Source organism: Salmo salar, chromosome 25, assembly GCF_965601325.2.
Source record: "Salmo salar chromosome 25, fSalSal1, whole genome shotgun sequence".
Lineage (NCBI taxonomy): Eukaryota > Metazoa > Chordata > Actinopteri > Salmoniformes > Salmonidae > Salmo > Salmo salar.
In genome coordinates this window covers 42,840,124-42,861,060 of record NC_138315.1, presented here as the reverse complement: position 1 = coordinate 42,861,060, position 20,937 = coordinate 42,840,124, and the positions used below count along the sequence as shown (strand labels likewise).

At 44.6% G+C, this 20,937-nt stretch overlaps 1 protein-coding gene across 1 annotated transcript in view; it reads right to left on the bottom strand.

The window, feature by feature from the left end:
- The window catches only part of LOC106586785 (lysine-specific demethylase 6A), a 115,344-nt gene that overhangs the window by 63,680 nt on the left and 30,727 nt on the right, over positions 1 to 20,937 (bottom strand). The window contains 1 exon segment of the mRNA XM_014174412.3: positions 18,319 to 18,439. Within this exon segment, the coding sequence (XP_014029887.3) occupies positions 18,319 to 18,439 (121 nt within the window).

The following is a 20,937-nucleotide window of genomic DNA, read 5'->3' as shown; positions in this document are numbered from 1 at the left end:
TTCAGGCTCATGCGATGGTGCCTGAATAGCAGACCAGCAGCGAAGAATATCAGAGCTTGCAGAGCCACTGGGAATGCTAAACACCCTTCTGGTCACTCTGTCCAGGCTGGGCAGGGATGATTAGTTGTTTTTTTGTTTTTTTTCTCCTGTAGGTAGGCCTAAAGGACTTTAGGTAAAATAACCCTATCAAAACAGAAAGCTCCTTGAGAGGTAACTATTGGGCCAAAATCAATGACGGCCTATTGTATAGATAATATAACGAAAACTAATGAAACTTTTAAGAGATCTGATTTTTTTGTTTTGCTGCAATGACACACAGCTAGCTCCCCACCTCATTCCTTTATATTATAGCATGTGCATGTACTAAGTACACCATCATGCTTTTGGGATACTTGTCTTTTCAGATTTCACAATGATTCTTTAATTGTGGACACTACATCAACACACTCCCTCTCTTGCTCTTGGTCCTCTTAATCTTTAGCGGCACACAAGTAGACCACAAATGCATGCTGGGCTGGGCATGCCCTGAGCTCGTGAAGTGAGTGATACTGGAGGGAAATTGTAGCGGGCGAGAAGTCAGACGCTCCAGCCTTTAGGAAACTCGCTCCAAACTCCAGTCAAATTGGCCACGCTTTGCTCACATACTCTGCTCCACATTAGGCTTGGGCAGCATACAGATTGTCAAACCTTCATACCGACCTCGTGCCTTATCGGGATATTCCATAATACCTGCACTGAACACAAGGGGAGATAGTCAAACACCACTGAACATCTGCAAACGAAGGTTAGCAATGCTAACAAGTACATGTAATGCTACTGAAATTCTAACAAGCGCATTGAACATTAAAGTATCTGACCTAAATTATTTGTAGGATAGACATCCCCGCTCTTAAAGTTATACAAGTTACAAAAAAATGCTACTGAAAGTTTGCTGCACAAAACAAATATCAGAAAACAGGGATCTTGATCTAGGAGGGGGTTCTCTGCTGTTACCAAGTGAAACTTGATTTGGAAAAAAAGCTAACCACTTAGCTAGATATCTAACTAGCTACTAAATTAGCAAACCAGATGCCCAACTGCAGAGCATTTATCATATTTCAGACAGTTAACTTGATAGTTATGATATCTAACTGGCAAACATTTAGTTGTGAACTCTATACTGTAACTAGATCACATGCCGAGTGCTGCACAACAGTGAGTGACTAGCAAGGCTCCGGTCTCTCGTTGTGGTGTGCTTGTAAACATACACCACCACTGGGAACTACCGGTAAGCTTCATAATGAAAAATTGTGACGTGAAATTAAGAACACAATCTTCTTTTTTTCCTAGATCTTTATTTCCTAACAAATTGCACAAGTTGACTGCATGTATTCACTTTAAAAGTAACTACAAATATTCAAACATATTTAAAAAAAACTTAAAGGAAATGGTTTCAACGGTACTGAAAAACCATCTCATTGCCATATCCAAATGCCCGGAATACACAGGAATCTGCCCAAGCCTAATCGACACTCATCGCTTGCTAGATTTTTGTCACAGAATTCCTGCAGGATATCCTCATTCTCTTCCGATCCATCCATCTCACCACATCATATGTCCATTCATCTTATTCCTAGTAACTGTCTGTCGGGGGGGGGGGGGGGATATCCTGCAGATATTCTGCAGGACGCTGCAGCAGGGTTGTGGAGGCTAGTCACATGGTCAACCCCGTCTTTGAACGTCCTCTCTGTCCGTTGCACTGTCATACTTTAGCTCTTGTTTGTAAGCCTGGCGGGACCAGACATGTTTGTATACTTCATGTGAAATGCTAACCAACGCTGCATAGAAACCCTGCTTAATGACATGCATTCTCTCTCTGCAGCATTTTCCGCTGGCTTTGATTGGCTCCAACCCCTGCACTTTGTCCAAAGCTGAAAGTAAGAACCATTACACCTCCATTTCTCTCTTCTACACTCACACACACACCATTCTTCTGCTGTTTGGTACCGTCACTGAAACCTCAATGAGGGGGGACAATGGGCAGATGACAGGGCTCAAGAGTAGCTTGGATGCTTATGCTGACGCTTGGCAGAGGGTTAGGAGCTTAATTAGCCTGGAAGCTGGTGCAAATGTTAACATTTGGCTAAACGCTAAGCGCTAACAACACCCATGGCTCACAGATATTAACCCAGAGCCAGATTGTCAGTCAGGTCAGCACCACCAAGCTTCACAGTACAAAGGCCAAGAATACGCTCATTGCTTTAGAATAGGTTGGAGATTCGAGTTACTTTAATCCTGCCCTGCATGACACTTAAGCAACAAACGTCCCAATCCCATTAATAATCCCTGCCAATCAGCCAAGCAGAAAGCCATCCGCTGCAGACAGTGCAGCCAACCAGTCAGCCAGCTCAGCCACCCGGGCCTAGCAGTATCTCACTCTCCTGTACCCGAGGTAGGCGGCAGGCCCCAGTCTCAACATATAGTTTAGGCCTCTATTGGTTTCAGTGTCATGTTCTGGTCATGATCCGGTAATCCTGGAGAGCTGCCGGCTTTTGTTCCAGCTGAGCTATACCACACCTGATACCACAACCTACATTTAGGCACCAAGTGTTAAGTGTTGGGCTGGAGCGAAAGCCTGCACATGCTATACCCCTATCAGAGTATTACAAGCAGAGCGAAGCTGGAGTGGAGCGAGCAATGGAGCGTGCTCAGTTTGACTGGAGCGTGGCGCCAATTTCCCCAAAGGCTGGAGTGTTGGCCTTCTTGCCCGGTCCAATTTCTCTCCAGTAATGCTCACTTCACGAGCTCAGGGCATGCCTTACCCAGCATGCATTGGTAGTCAAAGATGAGGAGGAAATCATTGTGAAATCTGAAAAGATAGGTATCCCAAAAGCATGATGGTGTACTTAGTACGTGCACATGCTATAACACAAAGGAACCAGGTGGGTAGCTAGCTAAGTGTATCATTGTAGCAAAGTATTTCTAAACTAAAAACCAGATCTCTTAAAAGTTTTGTTCATTTGTTCTATTATCTATACAATAGGCCATCATTGATTTTGGCCCAATATGCCTGGCATATTACCTCTTTCAAGGAGCTTTCCGTTTTGAAAAGGATATTAGGTCAAATAACCCTTAGGCCTACCAACAGAAAAAAATTATAAAACATATCCCTGCCCAGCCTGGTAAGAGTGGCCCGAAGGGTGTTTAGCATCCCCAGTGGCTCTGCAATCGCTGAGAGGGTAGTCTCTACTGCTGACCTGCTCTCCAAGCGCTGAGAGGGTAGTCTCTACTGCTGGCCTGCTCTCCAAGCGCTGAGAGGGTAGTCTCTACTGCTGGCCTGCTCTCCAAGCGCTGAGAGGGTAGTCTCTACTGCTGGCCTGCTCTCCAAGCGCTGAGAGGGTAGTCTCTACTGCTGGCCTGCTCTCCAAGCGCTGAGAGGGTAGTCTCTACTGCTGGCCTGCTCTCCAAGCACTGAGAGGGTAGTCTCTACTGCTGGCCTGCTCTCCAAGCACTGAGAGGGTAGTCTCTACTGCTGGCCTGCTCTCCAAGCACTGAGAGGGTAGTCTCTACTGCTGGCCTGCTCTCCAAGCACTGAGACGGTAGTCTCTACTGCTGGCCTGCTCTCCAAGCACTGAGAGGGTAGTCTCTACTGCTGGCCTGCTCTCCAAGCGCTGAGAGGGTAGTCTCTACTGCTGGCCTGCTCTCCAGACACCATTGCATGAGCTTGAAGCCACAAACTCTGGCCAAACTCATGTTTCGAAATGTTGTTTAAATGCTGAGCGCTTAATGTCACTGCTAGCCTAGAGTGTCACTCTCACAAATGCTTCACAATGTAGTTCTTTGTAGGCTATGGCCTAAAAATTATTGAAATAAAATAGCCTAAATAATACATTTTAGTTCGTTTTTAGGCAACCTGTCTGAATCCTGAAATATTTAGTGTTTATATGCTTTTTAAAAATGACATGTAGCCCATTTCAAATGATGAGTGATTTTAATGAATGGAGCGAATTTGGAGCGTCAGGTTTTTTTGAGGAGCAGTTTTTAGCGGAGCGGTTGGAAAGGACATGCGCAAGCACCACTCCATGAGCTATGAGCGGGATTTCCGACCGCACAGCTCACATACTCTGACCCCTACACAAATACACCATGACAATAATGCTTAAGCTAAAAAAAACATTCATATCACAGGTTCTGCAACACACCTTATTACTTAGACAACATCTTATCACCATCACCAGCCTGTGACATACCAACAGAACATAGTATAATTAAGCAAACAGGCACGAGGGGGTGTGGTATATGGCCAATATATCACGGCTAAGGGCTGTTAGACACGACACAAACTCCCGAGGTGCCTTATTGCTATTATAAACTGGCTACCAACATAATTAGAGCAGTAAAAATACATGTTTTGTCATAAATGTGGTATACGGTCTGATATACCATGGCTGTCAGCCAATCAGCATTCAGGGCTCAAACCACCCAGTTTATAATAAAATACATACTGTAACATATGCACACACTGTACTGGTAACGCAACACTGGAAACTGGTAGCACACTGTACTGGTAATGCAACACTGAAAACAGGAAGCAAAGGAATGTAACCCACATCAAATAGATAAGGCATAACACCTCATCAAAAATAACAGAGCCGCTTGTCTAAAATAAATATATTTAACCGTGTCTCTCACACACGTCAATGTCAGGCAGATAAAAATCAGGGTACATCAGCCAACCTCCCTCCCCCCTCTCTCTCTTCCACACCTCAGTCAGTGCTGGCAGAGTGTAAGTCACAGCTCAGCTAATCACACACACACACACACACACACACACACACACACACACACACACACACACACACACACACACACACACACACACACACACCAGCTGAGGAGATATACCTGGAACAAACAAACATCTTCAAAGTCACACACACTCAACATGGAAAATGAATCACTAGACCAAAACACAAAGAATACTCTACCATGTCTGCCAAACCTTATGTGCGGTGCAGGAACTCCCTGAAACATCATTACATCTTCCAGCAGCTCTCTACAGCTCCTCCTTGCCCCTTCTCTCCCTCTACTGCTCTTCTTCTCCCCTTCTCTCCCTCTACTGCTCTCTACTGCTCTTCTTTTCCCCTTCTCTCCCTCTACAGCTCTCTACTGCTCTTCTTCTCCCCTTCTCTCCCTCTTACAGCTCTCTACTGCTCTTCTTCTCCCCTTCTCTCCCTCTACAGCTCTCTACTGCTCTTCTTCACCCCTTCTCTCCCTCTACAGCTCTCTACTGCTCTTCTTTTCCCATTCCCTCCCTCTACAGCTCTCTACTGCTCTTCTTCTCCCCTTCTCTCCCTCTACAGCTCTCTACTGCTCTTCTTCTCCCCTTCTCTCCTCCCTCTTACAGCTCTCTACGGCTCCCCCTTGCCCCTTCTCTCCCTCCCTCTCTACTGCTCTTCTTCTCCCCTTCTCTCCCTCTACAGCTCTCTACTGCTCTTCTTCTCCCCTTCTCTCCCTCTACAGCTCTCTACTGCTCTTCTTCTCCCCTTCTCTCCCTCTACAGCTCTCTACTGCTCTTCTTTTCCCATTCCCTCCCTCTACAGCTCCTCCTTGCCCCTTCTCTCCCTCTACTGCTCTCTACAGCTCCTCCTTGCCCCTTCTCTCCCTCTACTGCTCTCTACTGTTCTTCTTTTCCCCTGCTCTCCCTCTACAGCTCTCTACGGCTCCCCCTTGCCCCTTCTCTCCCTCCCTCTCTACTGCTTTTCTTTTCCCCTTCTCTCCCTCTTACAGCTCTCTACTGCTCTTCTTCTCCCCTTCTCTCCCTCTTACAGCTCTCTACTGCTCTTCTTCTCCCCTTCTCTCCCTCTACAGCTCTCTACTGCTCTTCTTCTCCCCTTCTCTCCCTCTACAGCTCTCTACTGCTCTTCTTTTCCCATTCCCTCCCTCTACAGCTCCTCCTTGCCCCTTCTCTCCCTCTACTGCTCTCTACAGCTCCTCCTTGCCCCTTCTCTCCCTCTACTGCTCTCTACTGTTCTTCTTTTCCCCTGCTCTCCCTCTACAGCTCTCTACGGCTCCCCCTTGCCCCTTCTCTCCCTCCCTCTCTACTGCTTTTCTTTTCCCCTTCTCTCCCTCTTACAGCTCTCTACTGCTCTTCTTCTCCCCTTATCTCCCTCTTACAGCTCTCTACTGCTTTTCTTCTCCCCTTCTCTCCCTCTACAGCTCTCTACTGCTCTTCTTTTCCCCTTCTCTCCCTCTACAGCTCTCTACTGCTCTTCTTTTCCCCTTCTCTCCCTCTACAGCTCTCTACTGCTTTTCTTCTCCCCTTCTCTCCCTCTACAGCTCTCTACTGTTCTTCTCCCCTTCTCTCTCTCTACAGCTCTCTACTGCTTTTCTTCTCCCCTTCTCTCCCTCTACAGCTCTCTACTGCTCTTCTTCTCCCCTTCTCTCCCTCTACAGCTCTCTACTGCTCTTCTTCTCCCCTTCTCTCCCTCTACAGCTCTCTACTGCTCTTCTTTTCCCCTTCTCTCTCTCTACAGCTCTCTACTGCTCTTCTTCTCCCCTTCTCTCCCTCTACAGCTCTCTACTGCTTTTCTTCTCCCCTTCTCTCCCTCTACAGCTCTCTACTGCTCTTCTTCTCCCCTTCTCTCCCTCTACAGCTCTCTACTGCTCTTCTTTTCCCCTTCTCTCTCTCTACAGCTCTCTACTGCTCTTCTTCTCCCCTTCTCTCCCTCTTACAGCTCTCTACTGCTTTTCTTCTCCCCTTCTCTCCCTCTACAGCTCTCTACTGCTCCTCCTTGCCCCTTCTCTCCCTCCCTCTCTACAGCTCTCCACAGACTGCTGCAGTAGAGGATCTCCCCCTCTCGGTGTCACTGATTACTATTCAGCAGATGGCTGCAGTAGAGGATGTCCCTCTCCCTCCCTCCCCAGGAAGGATTCTCATCAGCTGACTAATATGTACCAGTCAGTTACTCTAGTGATCCCTTACCTTCTCCATCTGTCTCTCTCACTGCCTACATTAGCACCTGCTGAGAGAGTGACTGAGTGGGTGTGTTTGTTGTAAATACAGTAGCATGTGGTGTCAAAAGCACATCAATTTATGCAAAATGGCTGGTTATTTCCATAGGTTGGCTCATTGATTCCTTTTACATGAAAATACAAACCGTCTCTATGCCTTTTCTCCATTCAGCCAACTTACCACTGCCTCTCCCCCCCTCCCTCTTTCAGGAGGGATGGAAACCACTTCCACTAGGCCGTATGCTCCACCCCTCCCTTCTCTATTTCTCTCCCCTCCTTTACCCTCTCATCACTCAGCCTCCCTTCCATTCAGTCTGCTCGTACCCTCTCATCCCTCAGCCTCCCTCCCTGCGGCTATGGAACCCTGACCTGTTCACCGGACGTGCTTGTTGCACCCTCGACAACTACTATGATTATTATTATTTGACCATGCTGGTCATTTATGAACATTTTAACATCTTGACCATGTTCTGTTATAATATCCACCCTGCACAGCCAGAAGAGGACTGGCCACCCCTCATAGCCTGGTTCCTCTCTAGGTTTCTTCCTAGGTTTTTGGCCTTTCTAGGGAGTTTTTCCTAGGGAGTTTTTCCTAGCCACCGTGCTTCTTTCACATGCATTGCTTGCTGTTTGGGGTTTTAGGCTGGGTTTCTGTACAGCACTTTGAGATATCAGCTGATGTACGAAGGGCTATATAAATACATTTGATTTGATTCTGTCTGCTCGTACCCTCTCATCACTCAGCCTCCCTTCCATTGCATCTGCTCGTACCCTCTCATCACTCAGCCTCCCTTCCATTGCATCTGCTCGTACCCTCTCATCACTCAGCCTCCCTTCCATTGCATCTGCTCGTACCCTCATCACTCAGCCTCCCTGCTCTTATTCTCTCCATCTCCCCTCCTATTATTTTCTCTCTGCTCACACCTCTCCATCTCTCTGTAGATAACTGGGCCAGTGTGTGTGTGACTAAGGAAGAGAGAGGACGTGCAGCATGTGTGTAGCCTGTACAGCTCAATACTGCTGCTTGCACACACACGGCAACCTCATGAACCCAGTGCTGCACAAACACAAACACACACACACACACACACACACACACACACACACACACACACACACACACACACACACACACGTGTTCCACAAAGCTGATAGGCCGTCAGCAGCCAATCAACAGGAAGCCAGTGCAGAACCAGAGACAGACAAATGGCCTGTTCCTTTCCTGTCCCAGGGTAGGATGTCCCTCGCTGGCCATCTCCCCAGTCCTGAGAGAACCCAGTCTCCATAACAACATGTGTATCCATCCACAGCCAACACAGCCAGTCATTTAGATTAGGTCACTTTCTAGGCCTAGAGTGATGGAATTCAACATGCTGAGAGGGAGAGCTGTAGCAGCCTTATTTGGACAGATCCCTGAGGACTACTCCCCTAATCCAATATACTGCATGCAAATCCATAGTTACATATAGCATGCAAATGCATAGTAAGTAGCCTAGCGCATGGGGTTTTCAAACTGTGTCCACTATTGGAAAAAATATTTGTAGGGATTTGTCCATGTAAAAATCATTATTTTATAAATATCGCTAGCTGCAACAGAATACCATTGTGGATACCATTTATATGTCTCTGCGTCCAGAATGAAGGAAGTTATCATGCTAGCTGTTCCCGTTCATCTGACTCTGGGGAAGTAGATAAAGGGATTCATTGACAAAATCTCAAACTATCTCTTTAATATGGAGCTAATTACAGGGTTTTTTCTGTATAGATAATTCTTAGGCGGGCCGACTTAGTGGTAATTTTCTGAATGTAAAAACAATGTGTCAACTTAAACGACCAAAACCAGATAAAAAGTACATATATTTTATAATACCATCTCTGAGAACCAACAATCAAATAAAATCTAGACAGTCAGGGAGAATAGAACATTCAGGGAACATGCACATTGATTTAGTTAATGTTAATGAACAGAGGAACAACATTAGCCATGGCAAAATGCATAGAATTGGTGGAAATTAGCTTTAACAGCAAAATTCTTTCTCATCTCCATGCCAAAACGTGTATAATTTCCAAAAATATGCTTAAAAATTGCACATTTTCTCTTAGCTCAATGGAAACATTTCTAGAATCGCAGAAAATATGCTTTACAACAGCAACATGTTCTCTACAACGCCAAGATACCTTTCTAGCTAATAGACTGTCAGAGTTTACACTTAGTTCCATATAGCATGTAAACCCACCGTTCCATATTCTATATAAACCCACCGTTCCATATTCTATATAAAACCACCGTTCCATATTCTATATAAACCCACCGTTCCATATTCTATATAAACCCACCGTTCCATATTCTATATAAACCCACCGTTCCATATTCTATATAAACCCACCGTTCCATACAGCATGTAAACCCACCGTTCCATATTCTATATAAACCCACCCTTCCATATTCTATATAAACCCACCCTTCCATATTCTATATAAACCCACCGTTCCATATTCTATATAAACCCACCGTTCCATATTCTATATAAACCCACCGTTCCATATTCTATATAAACCCACCGTTCCATATCCTATATAAACCCACCGTTCCATATTCTATATAAACCCACCGTTCCATATTCTATATAAATCCACCGTTCCATATTCTATATAAACCCACCGTTCCATATTCTATATAAACCCACCCTTCCATATTCTATATAAACCCACCCTTCCATATTCTATATAAACCCACCCTTCCATATTCTATATAAACCCACCCTTCCATATTCTATATAAACCCACAGTTCCATATTCTATATAAACCCACAGTTCCATATAGCATGTAAACCCACCGTTCCATATAGCATGTAAACCCACCGTTCCATATAGCATGTAAACCCACCGTTCCATATTCTATATAAACCCACCGCTCCATATAGCATGTAAACCCACCGTTCCATATAGCATGTAAACCCACCGCTCCATATAGCATGTAAACCCACCGTTCCATATTCTATATAAACCCACCGCTCCATATAGCATGTAAACCCACCGCTCCATATAGCATGTAAACCCACCGTTCCATATAGCATGTAAACCCACCGCTCCATATAGCATGTAAACCCACCGCTCCATATAGCATGTAAACCCACCGCTCCATATAGCATGTAAACCCACCGCTCCATATAGCATGTAAACCCACCGCTCCATATAGCATGTAAACCCACCGCTCCATATAGCATGTAAACCCACCGCTCCATATAGCATGTAAACCCACCGCTCCATATAGCATGTAAACCCACCGTTCCATATAGCATGTAAACCCACCGTTCCATATAGCATGTAAACCCACCGTTCCATATAAACCCACCGCTCCATATAGCATGTAAACCCACCGCTCCATATAGCATGTAAACCCACCGCTCCATATAGCATGTAAACCCACCGCTCCATATAGCATGTAAACCCACCGCTCCATATAGCATGTAAACCCACCGTTCCATATTCTATATAAACCCACCGTTCCATATTCTATATAAACCCACCGTTCCACATAGCATGTAAACCCACCGTTCCACATAGCATGTAAACCCACCGCTCCACATAGCATGTAAACCCACCGCTCCACATAGCATGTAAACCCACCGTTTCACATAGCATGTAAACCCACCGTTCCATATTCTATATAAACCCACCGTTCCATATTCTATATAAATCCACCGTTCCATATTCTATATAAATCCACCGTTCCATATTCTATATAAACCCACCGTTCCATATTCTATATAAACCCACCGCTCCATATTCTATGTAAACCCACCGTTCCATATAGCATGTAAACCCACCGTTCCATATTCTATATAAACCCACCGCTCCATATTCTATATAAACCCACCGCTCCATATTCTATATAAACCCACCGTTCCATATTCTATATAAACCCACCGTTCCATATTCTATATAAACCCACCCTTCCATATTCTATATAAACCCACCCTTCCATATTCTATATAAACCCACCGTTCCACATAGCATGTAAACCCACCGCTCCACATAGCATGTAAACCCACCGCTCCACATAGCATGTAAACCCACCGCTCCACATAGCATGTAAACCCACCGCTCCACATGGCATGTAAACCCACCGCTCCACATGGCATGTAAACCCACCGTTCCACATAGCATGTAAACCCACCGCTCCACATAGCATGTAAACCCACCGTTCCATATTCTATATAAACCCACCGTTCCATATTCTATATAAACCCACCGTTCCATATTCTATATAAACCCACCGTTCCATATAGCATGTAAACCCACCGTTCCATATTCTATATAAACCCACCGCTCCATATTCTATATAAACCCACCGTTCCATATTCTATATAAACCCACCGTTCCATATAGCATGTAAACCCACCGTTCCATATTCTATATAAACCCACCGCTCCATATTCTATATAAACCCACCGCTCCATATTCTATATAAACCCACCGTTCCATATTCTATATAAACCCACCGTTCCATATTCTATATAAACCCACCGTTCCATATTCTATATAAACCCACCGCTCCATATTCTATGTAAACCCACCGCTCCATATTCTATATAAACCCACCGTTCCATATTCTATATAAACCCACCGTTCCATATTCTATATAAACCCACCGTTCCATATAGCATGTAAACCCACCGTTCCATATAGCATGTAAACCCACCGTTCCATATAGAATGTAAACCCACCGTTCCATATTCTATATAAACCCACCCTTCCATATTCTATATAAACCCACCGTTCCACATAGCATGTAAACCCACCGCTCCACATAGCATGTAAACCCACCGCTCCACATAGCATGTAAACCCACCGCTCCACATAGCATGTAAACCCACCGCTCCACATAGCATGTAAACCCACCGCTCCACATAGCATGTAAACCCACCGTTCCACATAGCATGTAAACCCACCGCTCCACATAGCATGTAAACCCACCGTTCCATATTCTATATAAACCCACCATTCCATATTCTATATAAACCCACCGTTCCATATTCTATATAAACCCACCGTTCCATATTCTATATAAACCCACCGTTCCATATAGCATGTAAACCCACCGTTCCATATTCTATATAAACCCACCGCTCCATATTCTATATAAACCCACCGCTCCATATTCTATATAAACCCACCGCTCCATATTCTATATAAACCCACCGTTCCATATTCTATATAAACCCACCCTTCCATATTCTACATAAACCCACCGCTCCATATTCTACGTAAACCCACCGCTCCATATTCTACATAAACCCACCGCTCCATATTCTACATAAACCCACCGCTCCATATTCTATATAAACCCACCGTTCCATATTCTATATAAAACCACCGTTCCATATTCTATATAAACCCACCGTTCCATATTCTATATAAACCCACCGTTCCATATAGCATGTAAACCCACCGTTCCATATAGCATGTAAACCCACCGTTCCATATAGAATGTAAACCCACCGTTCCATATTCTATATAAACCCACCGTTCCATATTCTATATAAACCCACCGTTCCATATTCTATATAAACCCACCGCTCTCACATATTCTATATAAACCCACCCTTCCATATTCTATATAAACCCATATTCTATATAAACCCACCCTTCCATATTCTATATAAACCCACCCTTCCATATTCTATATAAACCCACCCTTCCATATTCTATATAAACCCACCCTTCCATATTCTATATAAACCCACCCTTCCATATTCTATATAAACCCACCCTTCCATATTCTATATAAACCCACCGTTCCATATTCTATATAAACCCACCGTTCCATATTCTATATAAACCCACCGTTCCATATTCTATATAAACCCACCGCTCCATATTCTATATAAACCCACCGTTCCATATTCTATATAAACCCACCGCTCCATATTCTATATAAACCCACCGTTCCATATAGCATGTAAACCCACCGCTCCATATAAACCCACCGCTCCATATAAACCCACCGCTCCATATAGCATGTAAACCCACCGCTCCATATAGCATGTAAACCCACCGCTCCATATAGCATGTAAACCCACCGCTCCATATAGCATGTAAACCCACCGCTCCATATTCTATATAAACCCACCGTTCCACATAGCATGTAAACCCACCGCTCCACATAGCATGTAAACCCACCGTTCCACATAGCATGTAAACCCACCGTTCCACATAGCATGTAAACCCACCGTTCCATATTCTATGTAAACCCACCGTTCCATATTCTATATAAACCCACCCTTCCATATTCTATGTAAACCCACCCTTCCATATTCTATATAAACCCACCGTTCCATATTCTATATAAACCCACCGTTCCATATTCTATATAAACCCACCGTTCCATATTCTATATAAACCCACCGTTCCATATTCTATATAAACCCACCGTTCCATATTCTATATAAACCCACCGTTCCATATTCTATATAAACCCACCGTTCCATATTCTATATAAACCCACCGTTCCATATAGCATGTAAACCCACCGCTCCATATTCTATATAAACCCACCGCTCCATATTCTATATAAACCCACCGTTCCATATTCTATATAAACCCACCGCTCCATATTCTATATAAACCCACCGTTCCATATTCTATATAAACCCACCGTTCCATATTCTATATAAACCCACCGTTCCATATTCTATATAAACCCACCGTTCCATATTCTATATAAACCCACCGTTCCATATTCTATATAAACCCACCGTTCCATATTCTATATAAACCCACCGTTCCATATTCTATATAAACCCACCGTTCCATATTCTATATAAACCCACCGTTCCATATTTTATATAAACCCACCGTTCCATATTCTATATAAACCCACCGCTCCATATTCTATATAAACCCACCGCTCCATATTCTATATAAACCCACCGCTCCATATTCTATATAAACCCACCGTTCCATATTCTATATAAACCCACCGTTCCATATTCTATATAAACCCACCGTTCCATATTCTATATAAACCCACCGTTCCATATTCTATATAAACCCACCGTTCCATATTCTATATAAACCCACCGTTCCATATTCTATATAAACCCACCGCTCCATATTCTATATAAACCCACCGTTCCATATTCTATATAAACCCACCGTTCCATATTCTATATAAACCCACCGTTCCATATTCTATATAAACCCACCGCTCCATATTCTATATAAACCCACCGCTCCATATTCTATATAAACCCACCGCTCCATATTCTATATAAACCCACCGTTCCATATTCTATATAAACCCACCGCTCCATATAGCATGTAAACCCACCGTTCCATATTCTATATAAACCCACCGTTCCATATTCTATATAAACCCACCGCTCCATATAGCATGTAAACCCACCGTTCCATATTCTATATAAACCCACCGTTCCATATTCTATATAAACCCACCGCTCCATATAGCATGTAAACCCACCGCTCCATATAGCATGTAAACCCACCGCTCCATATAGCATGTAAACCCACCGCTCCATATAGCATGTAAACCCACCGCTCCATATAGCATGTAAACCCACCGTTCCATATAGCATGTAAACCCACCGCTCCATATAAACCCACCGCTCCATATAAACCCACCGCTCCATATAAACCCACCGCTCCATATAAGCATGTAAACCCACCGCTCCATATAAGCATGTAAACCCACCGTTCCATATAAACCCATAGATCCATATAGCATGTAAACCCACCGTTAGACTCAGACAGTCTACTACATGCAACTCCTCTGTGAGCTCTGCTGGGAATAATAGCACCATTCAACCCCCAGCCCTATCCAATGCATGGCAGCTCTAACCCTGTCTAGTTCAGAAGCCCTCAGGTGTCTGGTCTGGGCAAAACAAAGCAGAACAAAGTATACATTCAGATGTATCACTTTCACAGAGGACAAAAATCCACCCTAGCTTATAGTGTCAATGTCAATGGCACCAGACAGGCCTACACACCCACCAAACAGGCTATTCTTTTCTACACATAATCCAGTAGGGAAGGTCGTTCTGTGAAATAGGAGACATAGACTGTCATAAAGGAGAGCTCTGATTTAATCGCGCATTAGAGAGGCTGGTAAGACCATGCTAGTGTTAGACTGGGGAGGGACCTGTTGACCCCTAGAGGGTACTAGGGCAGTGGGTCTCACTCCTAGTTCTGGAGGACTGCAGTGTGCTGGCTAAGAGGGGTGTGTATCGTGTACAGTACTAGATAGGCTACATACCTAGGCTTATACAGCAGCAGGCTGTCCCCGACTAAAGAAAATCTTGGTCGATCAAAAGTTGTCTGTTCTTTTAACCAATCGATTGGTTTACATTTTTAAAAGTGTATTTTTACATATATAGACACACCCTATGTGTTTTAATAAAATCAACTATATGCATTGAGCTGGTCTGAAGCTTTAAGCTTACGGTTTGATGAAATAAGACAAAATGACAAGAGAGAGGGAGAGATCTAGATATGTTGACACTCGATATTATTGATATTCTAAAAAAAGACCCAGGCCAATAATAACAACACATGCCTAATGATACACTTCTCCAATCATTCATTACTGCTGCAGTGTGTGATGAAGCGCTGAGCGGAAATAGGAAGAACATTTCCTGTCCTATTAAAAAAATAAAAATAAAAAAAAAATAAAAGTGTTGAAAGTGCTGAGTAAGAACTTAAACATGAATTCACTCAAAAACAGCATCTCTTTGCTGTATTCGTTGACAATCTCTCTCTAGTCATGGTTTTAGACGTTTTGAAATCTCACAGTATCAACTTTGCTGTAGCTTTTCTTTATGCTTGCTATGTTACTGAAGACAGGGTCATCTCAGCCATCCGATTGGCCAGCGGTAGATTTATAGGGCACTTGATTTGCTCACAATAAGGATTAGGCGCAATAGAGGAATTTGTGGTTTGCCTTCAAAATAAAAGTCATTGACAGTGATGCAAATTAATACAAAAAGTAGATTTATGTCATACTTTTATTTTGAAGGCTAACTGCAAACTCCACTATGTGACTAATCCTTACTGTGGCTAGCTTCACATAGATGGGTCTGGCCACCATTAATAAAATTAGAACCGTCTTATAAATTAGGGTTATTTTAGATGATGACACCTAGACTGTCGTTTTGCTATGTTTTTGGGGAAGAACATTGTTTGCATCCATGAGCTAGCTTTTTTTTTTTTTTATGACCAGCACTGTAGGTGCACGAGACAACTTTACCAGCATCATAGCATACGTATCAATGAATCGTTGTGACATGAAATACGAGTAATAGAGTAATCAATGTGTAATAACCATGTAAAAAATTTACAAAACGCGTTAATAAATTATGTGACGTGCAGTCATATTCAGGTCCTGATTGGTCAACAAGCTTATTTGACGCGCAAGACCCAAACGGCGTTCCGTAGCAAAGACCCAAACGGCGTTCCGTAGCAGAGACCCAAACGGCGTTCCGTAGCAGAGACCCAAACGGCGTTCCGTAGCAGAGACCCAAACGGCGTTCCGTAGCAGAGACCCAAACGGCGTTCCGTAGCAGAGACCCAAACGGCGTTCCGTAGCAGAGACCCAAACGGCGTTCCGTAGCAGAGACCCAAACGGCGTTCCGTAGCAGAGACCCAAACGGCGTTCCGTAGCAGAGACCCAAACGGCGTTCCATAGCAGAGACCCAAACGGCGTTCCATAGCAGAGACCCAAACGGCGTTCCATAGCAGAGACCCAAACGGCGTTCCATAGCAGAGACCCAAACGGCGTTCCATAGCAGAGACCCAAACGGCGTTCCATAGCAGAGACCCAAACGGCGTTCCATAGCAGAGACCCAAACGGCGTTCCATAGCAGAGACCCAAACGGCGTTCCATAGCAGAGACCCAAACGGCGTTCCATAGCAGAGACCCAAACGGCGTTCCATAGCAGAGACCCAAACGGCGTTCCATAGCAGAGACCCAAACGGCGTTCCATAGCAGAGACCCAAACGGCGTTCCATAGCAGAGACCCAAACGGCGTTCCATAGCAGAGACCCAAACGACGTTCCATAGAAATCCTGGTTGAGAATGAAACGAATGAACAAAGAAACAGCACAGCAAGTAAGTGAAAGAAATAGGTTTTGATTATGTTTTACTGGTAATGGGGACATATGTGAATGCCAACAAAATAACTTTTTGGTCAGTGTGGTGTGTGTAACCTTTATTTAACTAGGCAAGTCAGTTAAGAATAAATTCTTATTTACAATGACGGCCAAACCTGGACGATGCTGGGCCAATTGCGCACCACCCTATGGGACTCCCAATCACAGCCGGATGTGATACAGTCTGGATTCAAACCAGAGACTGTAGTGATGCCTCTTGCACTGAGATGCAGTGCCTTAGACCACTGTGTCCATGTGTCCGTGTGTGTGTGTGTGTCCGTGTGTGTCCGTGTGTGTGTGTGTGTGTGTGTGTGTGTGTGTGTGTGATAACTATACAACATTTTTAAATATCAGTTATCGGTATCTTTTTTTTGGCAAGGAAAATATCGGAATCGGCCAAAAATGTCATATCGGTGCATCACTAACCAAAATGAGTACCGGAACCTATTTCAGTCCAAGTCAAGCACTAATAAGAAGTAATCAGGTAGGCCTGTTCTATGACGTTTCCACTGGATCAGAACATGACATTTTGCTCTTTCATGCTGAGAGGTTATCGAAAAGGGAGAGCGCTGGAAAGATGTTTCAAATACATTGAGGACCTGATGTCATTCTCAATGGATGTATAAACAGACTTTGTTTGCTTGATGTTTGAGGTGAAGAGAACATTACTCTGAGAAGCTCCACAGGTCATTAGGTTGTGTGTTAAGCTAATCAGAAATACTATCACATCCCCATATACATTTGCTCACAGCCCAGGTTGCCTATAGGCCTATATACGTCTATGTGTAATCAGGTGCGCGTCCTTACTCAACACTGACTGATTAAATCCAAACTAAAGATAATGACTAAATTGAATTGACAAAACTTGTAAATGGAATGAAATAAACAAAAACTTGTTTCTTGCAAGCGTAGCATAGGTTGTGCGCTCTGCAAACAATGTGTCCACTCCAACGATGTGAACGGTAAGACTGGAATAATTATAATAAATTGAATTCATTAACATAAATTACCATAATCTAACAAACGTAGATTACAAATGATAGGAATTACAGAAAATGTATCACTGGTGATACACGTAATGGGGAAGTGATATAGACTAAAAATCAAATGCAGTCGACTAATTGGGATCAGCCCTTTAATAGTAGCAGTACATACCTTCAGACTGGACTCGTAATCGGTGTTGCCTTTAAACATGAGGCCTAGCCTCATGTGGATCTCTGTGGCTCGGGAGAAACTGGGGTCAATATAGAGCCCATCCTGAAATGCTTTTATCGCCCTGCATACAGAGAGAAACAGGAGGAGAGCGTTAAACATAGGATGGAACAAAACACACACAAAAAAAAAAGCAAAATGTGTAGAAATAACCAGATATGTTAAATGAGGCTGCTTTTTTTTCTGGGATAAAAATCGAGTGAGTAAGAAAAACCTTGACACGCTCCTACTGTTGTAAAATACATTTCTATTTCACATTCAGAGGCATTGTAGAGTCCTCCAGTTCTGTACCCTGCTAGAGCATCTCTGGATTCAGAGAGAGCGAGAGAGAGAGAATGAACAGAAGCAAGAGAGCAAGCACTGCTGTTACCTTGGCAACATAACCCCCACCCATAACAACACTGATGTAAACCACATAAACTATATAGGCTGCAAAATAAACCTGACCCACTCTACTGCTTCACCCTCTGATATACAAATACCCATATTCAACACATAAACAAACAATTACAAGAACCTATTCCAAAAAAAAAATCCACTCACAGTGCAGTTGTGAAAACAAAGGCTATCGCATGACAGGGGACTGCCACAGCACGAGAGACTACTGTAGAAACACTGATCTCACTACACACAAACACACAGGATAAGCATTCTGAACCCATTGGCCTCACTCCCCCTCCTTTCCCTGTTCCAATCCTTCATCCCTCCCTCCCTCCCACTCTCTTATTCATACGTTCCTTCCAGAGTGGTAGGCACATTAGCTTCTCTAGGCTGGAACAGACTGGCAGTGAAACTGAGTGTACAGCAGACAAGCTAACAGAAAACCAGACTGGTAGAGACAGAAGCATAACATTAAACAGTCCAGAAGCCAAAGAGACTGGTAGAGACAGAAGAATAACATTAAACAGTCCTCAAGCCAAAGAGACTGGTAGAGACAGAAGAATAACATTAAACAGTCCCCAGGACAGACAGACTGGTAGAGACAGAGGGACAACACCACACAATGCCAAGTTCTCTCTGACTGAACCCCACTAATACCAGAATGATGCTATTACTGACAAAATCCTGTTGTATTATCAAATGTAGGGAAAATGTCCCACTGCTCTACTAGTCCAGCCCTGTAGCTCTCTGGGACCAGACCACTGCTCTACTAGTCCAGCCCTGTAGCTCTCTGGGACCAGACCACTGCTCTACTAGTCCAGCCCTGTAGCTCTCTGGGACCAGACCACTGCTCTACTAGTCCAGCCCTGTAGCTCTCTGGGACCAGACCACTGCTCTACTAGTCCAGCCCTGTAACTCTCTGGGACCAGACCACTGCTCTACTAGTCCAGCCCTGTAACTCTCTGGGACCAGGGTCGGTTGGAGACCACAGCTCTAGCCCTGTAGCTCTCTAGGACCAGACCACTGCTCTACTAGTCCAGCCCTGTAACTCTCTGGGACCAGACCACTGCTCTACTAGTCCAGCCCTGTAGCTCTCTGGGACCAGGGTCGGTTGGAGACCACAGCTCTAGCCCTGTAGCTCTCTAGGACCAGGGTTGGTTGGAGACCACAGCTCTAGCCCTGTAGCTCTCTAGGACCAGGGTCGGTTGGAGACCACAGCTCTAGCCCTGTAGCTCTCTAGGACCAGGGTCGGTTGGAGACCACAGCTCTAGCCCTGTAGCTCTCTGGGACCAGGGTCGGTTGGAGACCACAGCTCTAGCCCTGTAGCTCTCTGGGACCAGGGTCGGTTGGAGACCACAGCTCTAGCCCTGTAGCTCTCTGGGACCAGGGTCGGTTGGAGACCACAGCTCTAGCCCTGTAGCTCTCTGGGACCAGGGTCGGTTGGAGACCACAGCTCTAGCCCTGTAACTCTCTGGGACCAGGGTTGGTTGGAGACCACAGCTCTAGCCCTGTAACTCTCTAGGACCAGGGTCGGTTGGAGAAATCTGGTAACATTACATCTGATAGTGCTGCATTCCTCTGTAGCCTCTAGCTGTTGAAAGTAACTTGTAGTACATAGAGGGAATCCAGATTACATGCTTCCCTGTAGCCCCCTAATCAAAGTTTGTTTGCGTACACAGATTTGCAGAAATGTTTGTGTTTCTAGCTCCAACAGGGCAGTCAGACCTAGCATTAAAAAAAATCCAACAATAGATATATAATCCAGGTTGAGGTGAGAATTATTTAAAAGATACTGTTTGATGGTTAGGGTTTCAGATGTTTTCGGAAGATGGCCAGGGCTCTGCTGTCCTACCGGAGCGGGAGCTGCCCTCCCGTAGGGGTGGGAGGGCCAAGAGACCTGAGGTGGCAGAACAGAGTGCTCGGATTGGGGTGTAGGGTTTGAGCATAGCCTGAAGGTAGGAGGGGCAGTTCCTCTTCCAGTTCCGTAGGTAAGAACCATGGTCGTGTAGTGGATGCGCGCTTCGACTGGAACCCAGTGGAGTGTACGTAGGAGCAGGGTGACATGAGAGAACTTCGGAAGGTTAAAGACCAGGCGAGCTCCGGTGTTCTGGATAAGTTGCAGGGGTTTGATGGCACAAACAGGGAGCCCAGCCAACAGTGAGTTGCAGTAGTCCAGATGGG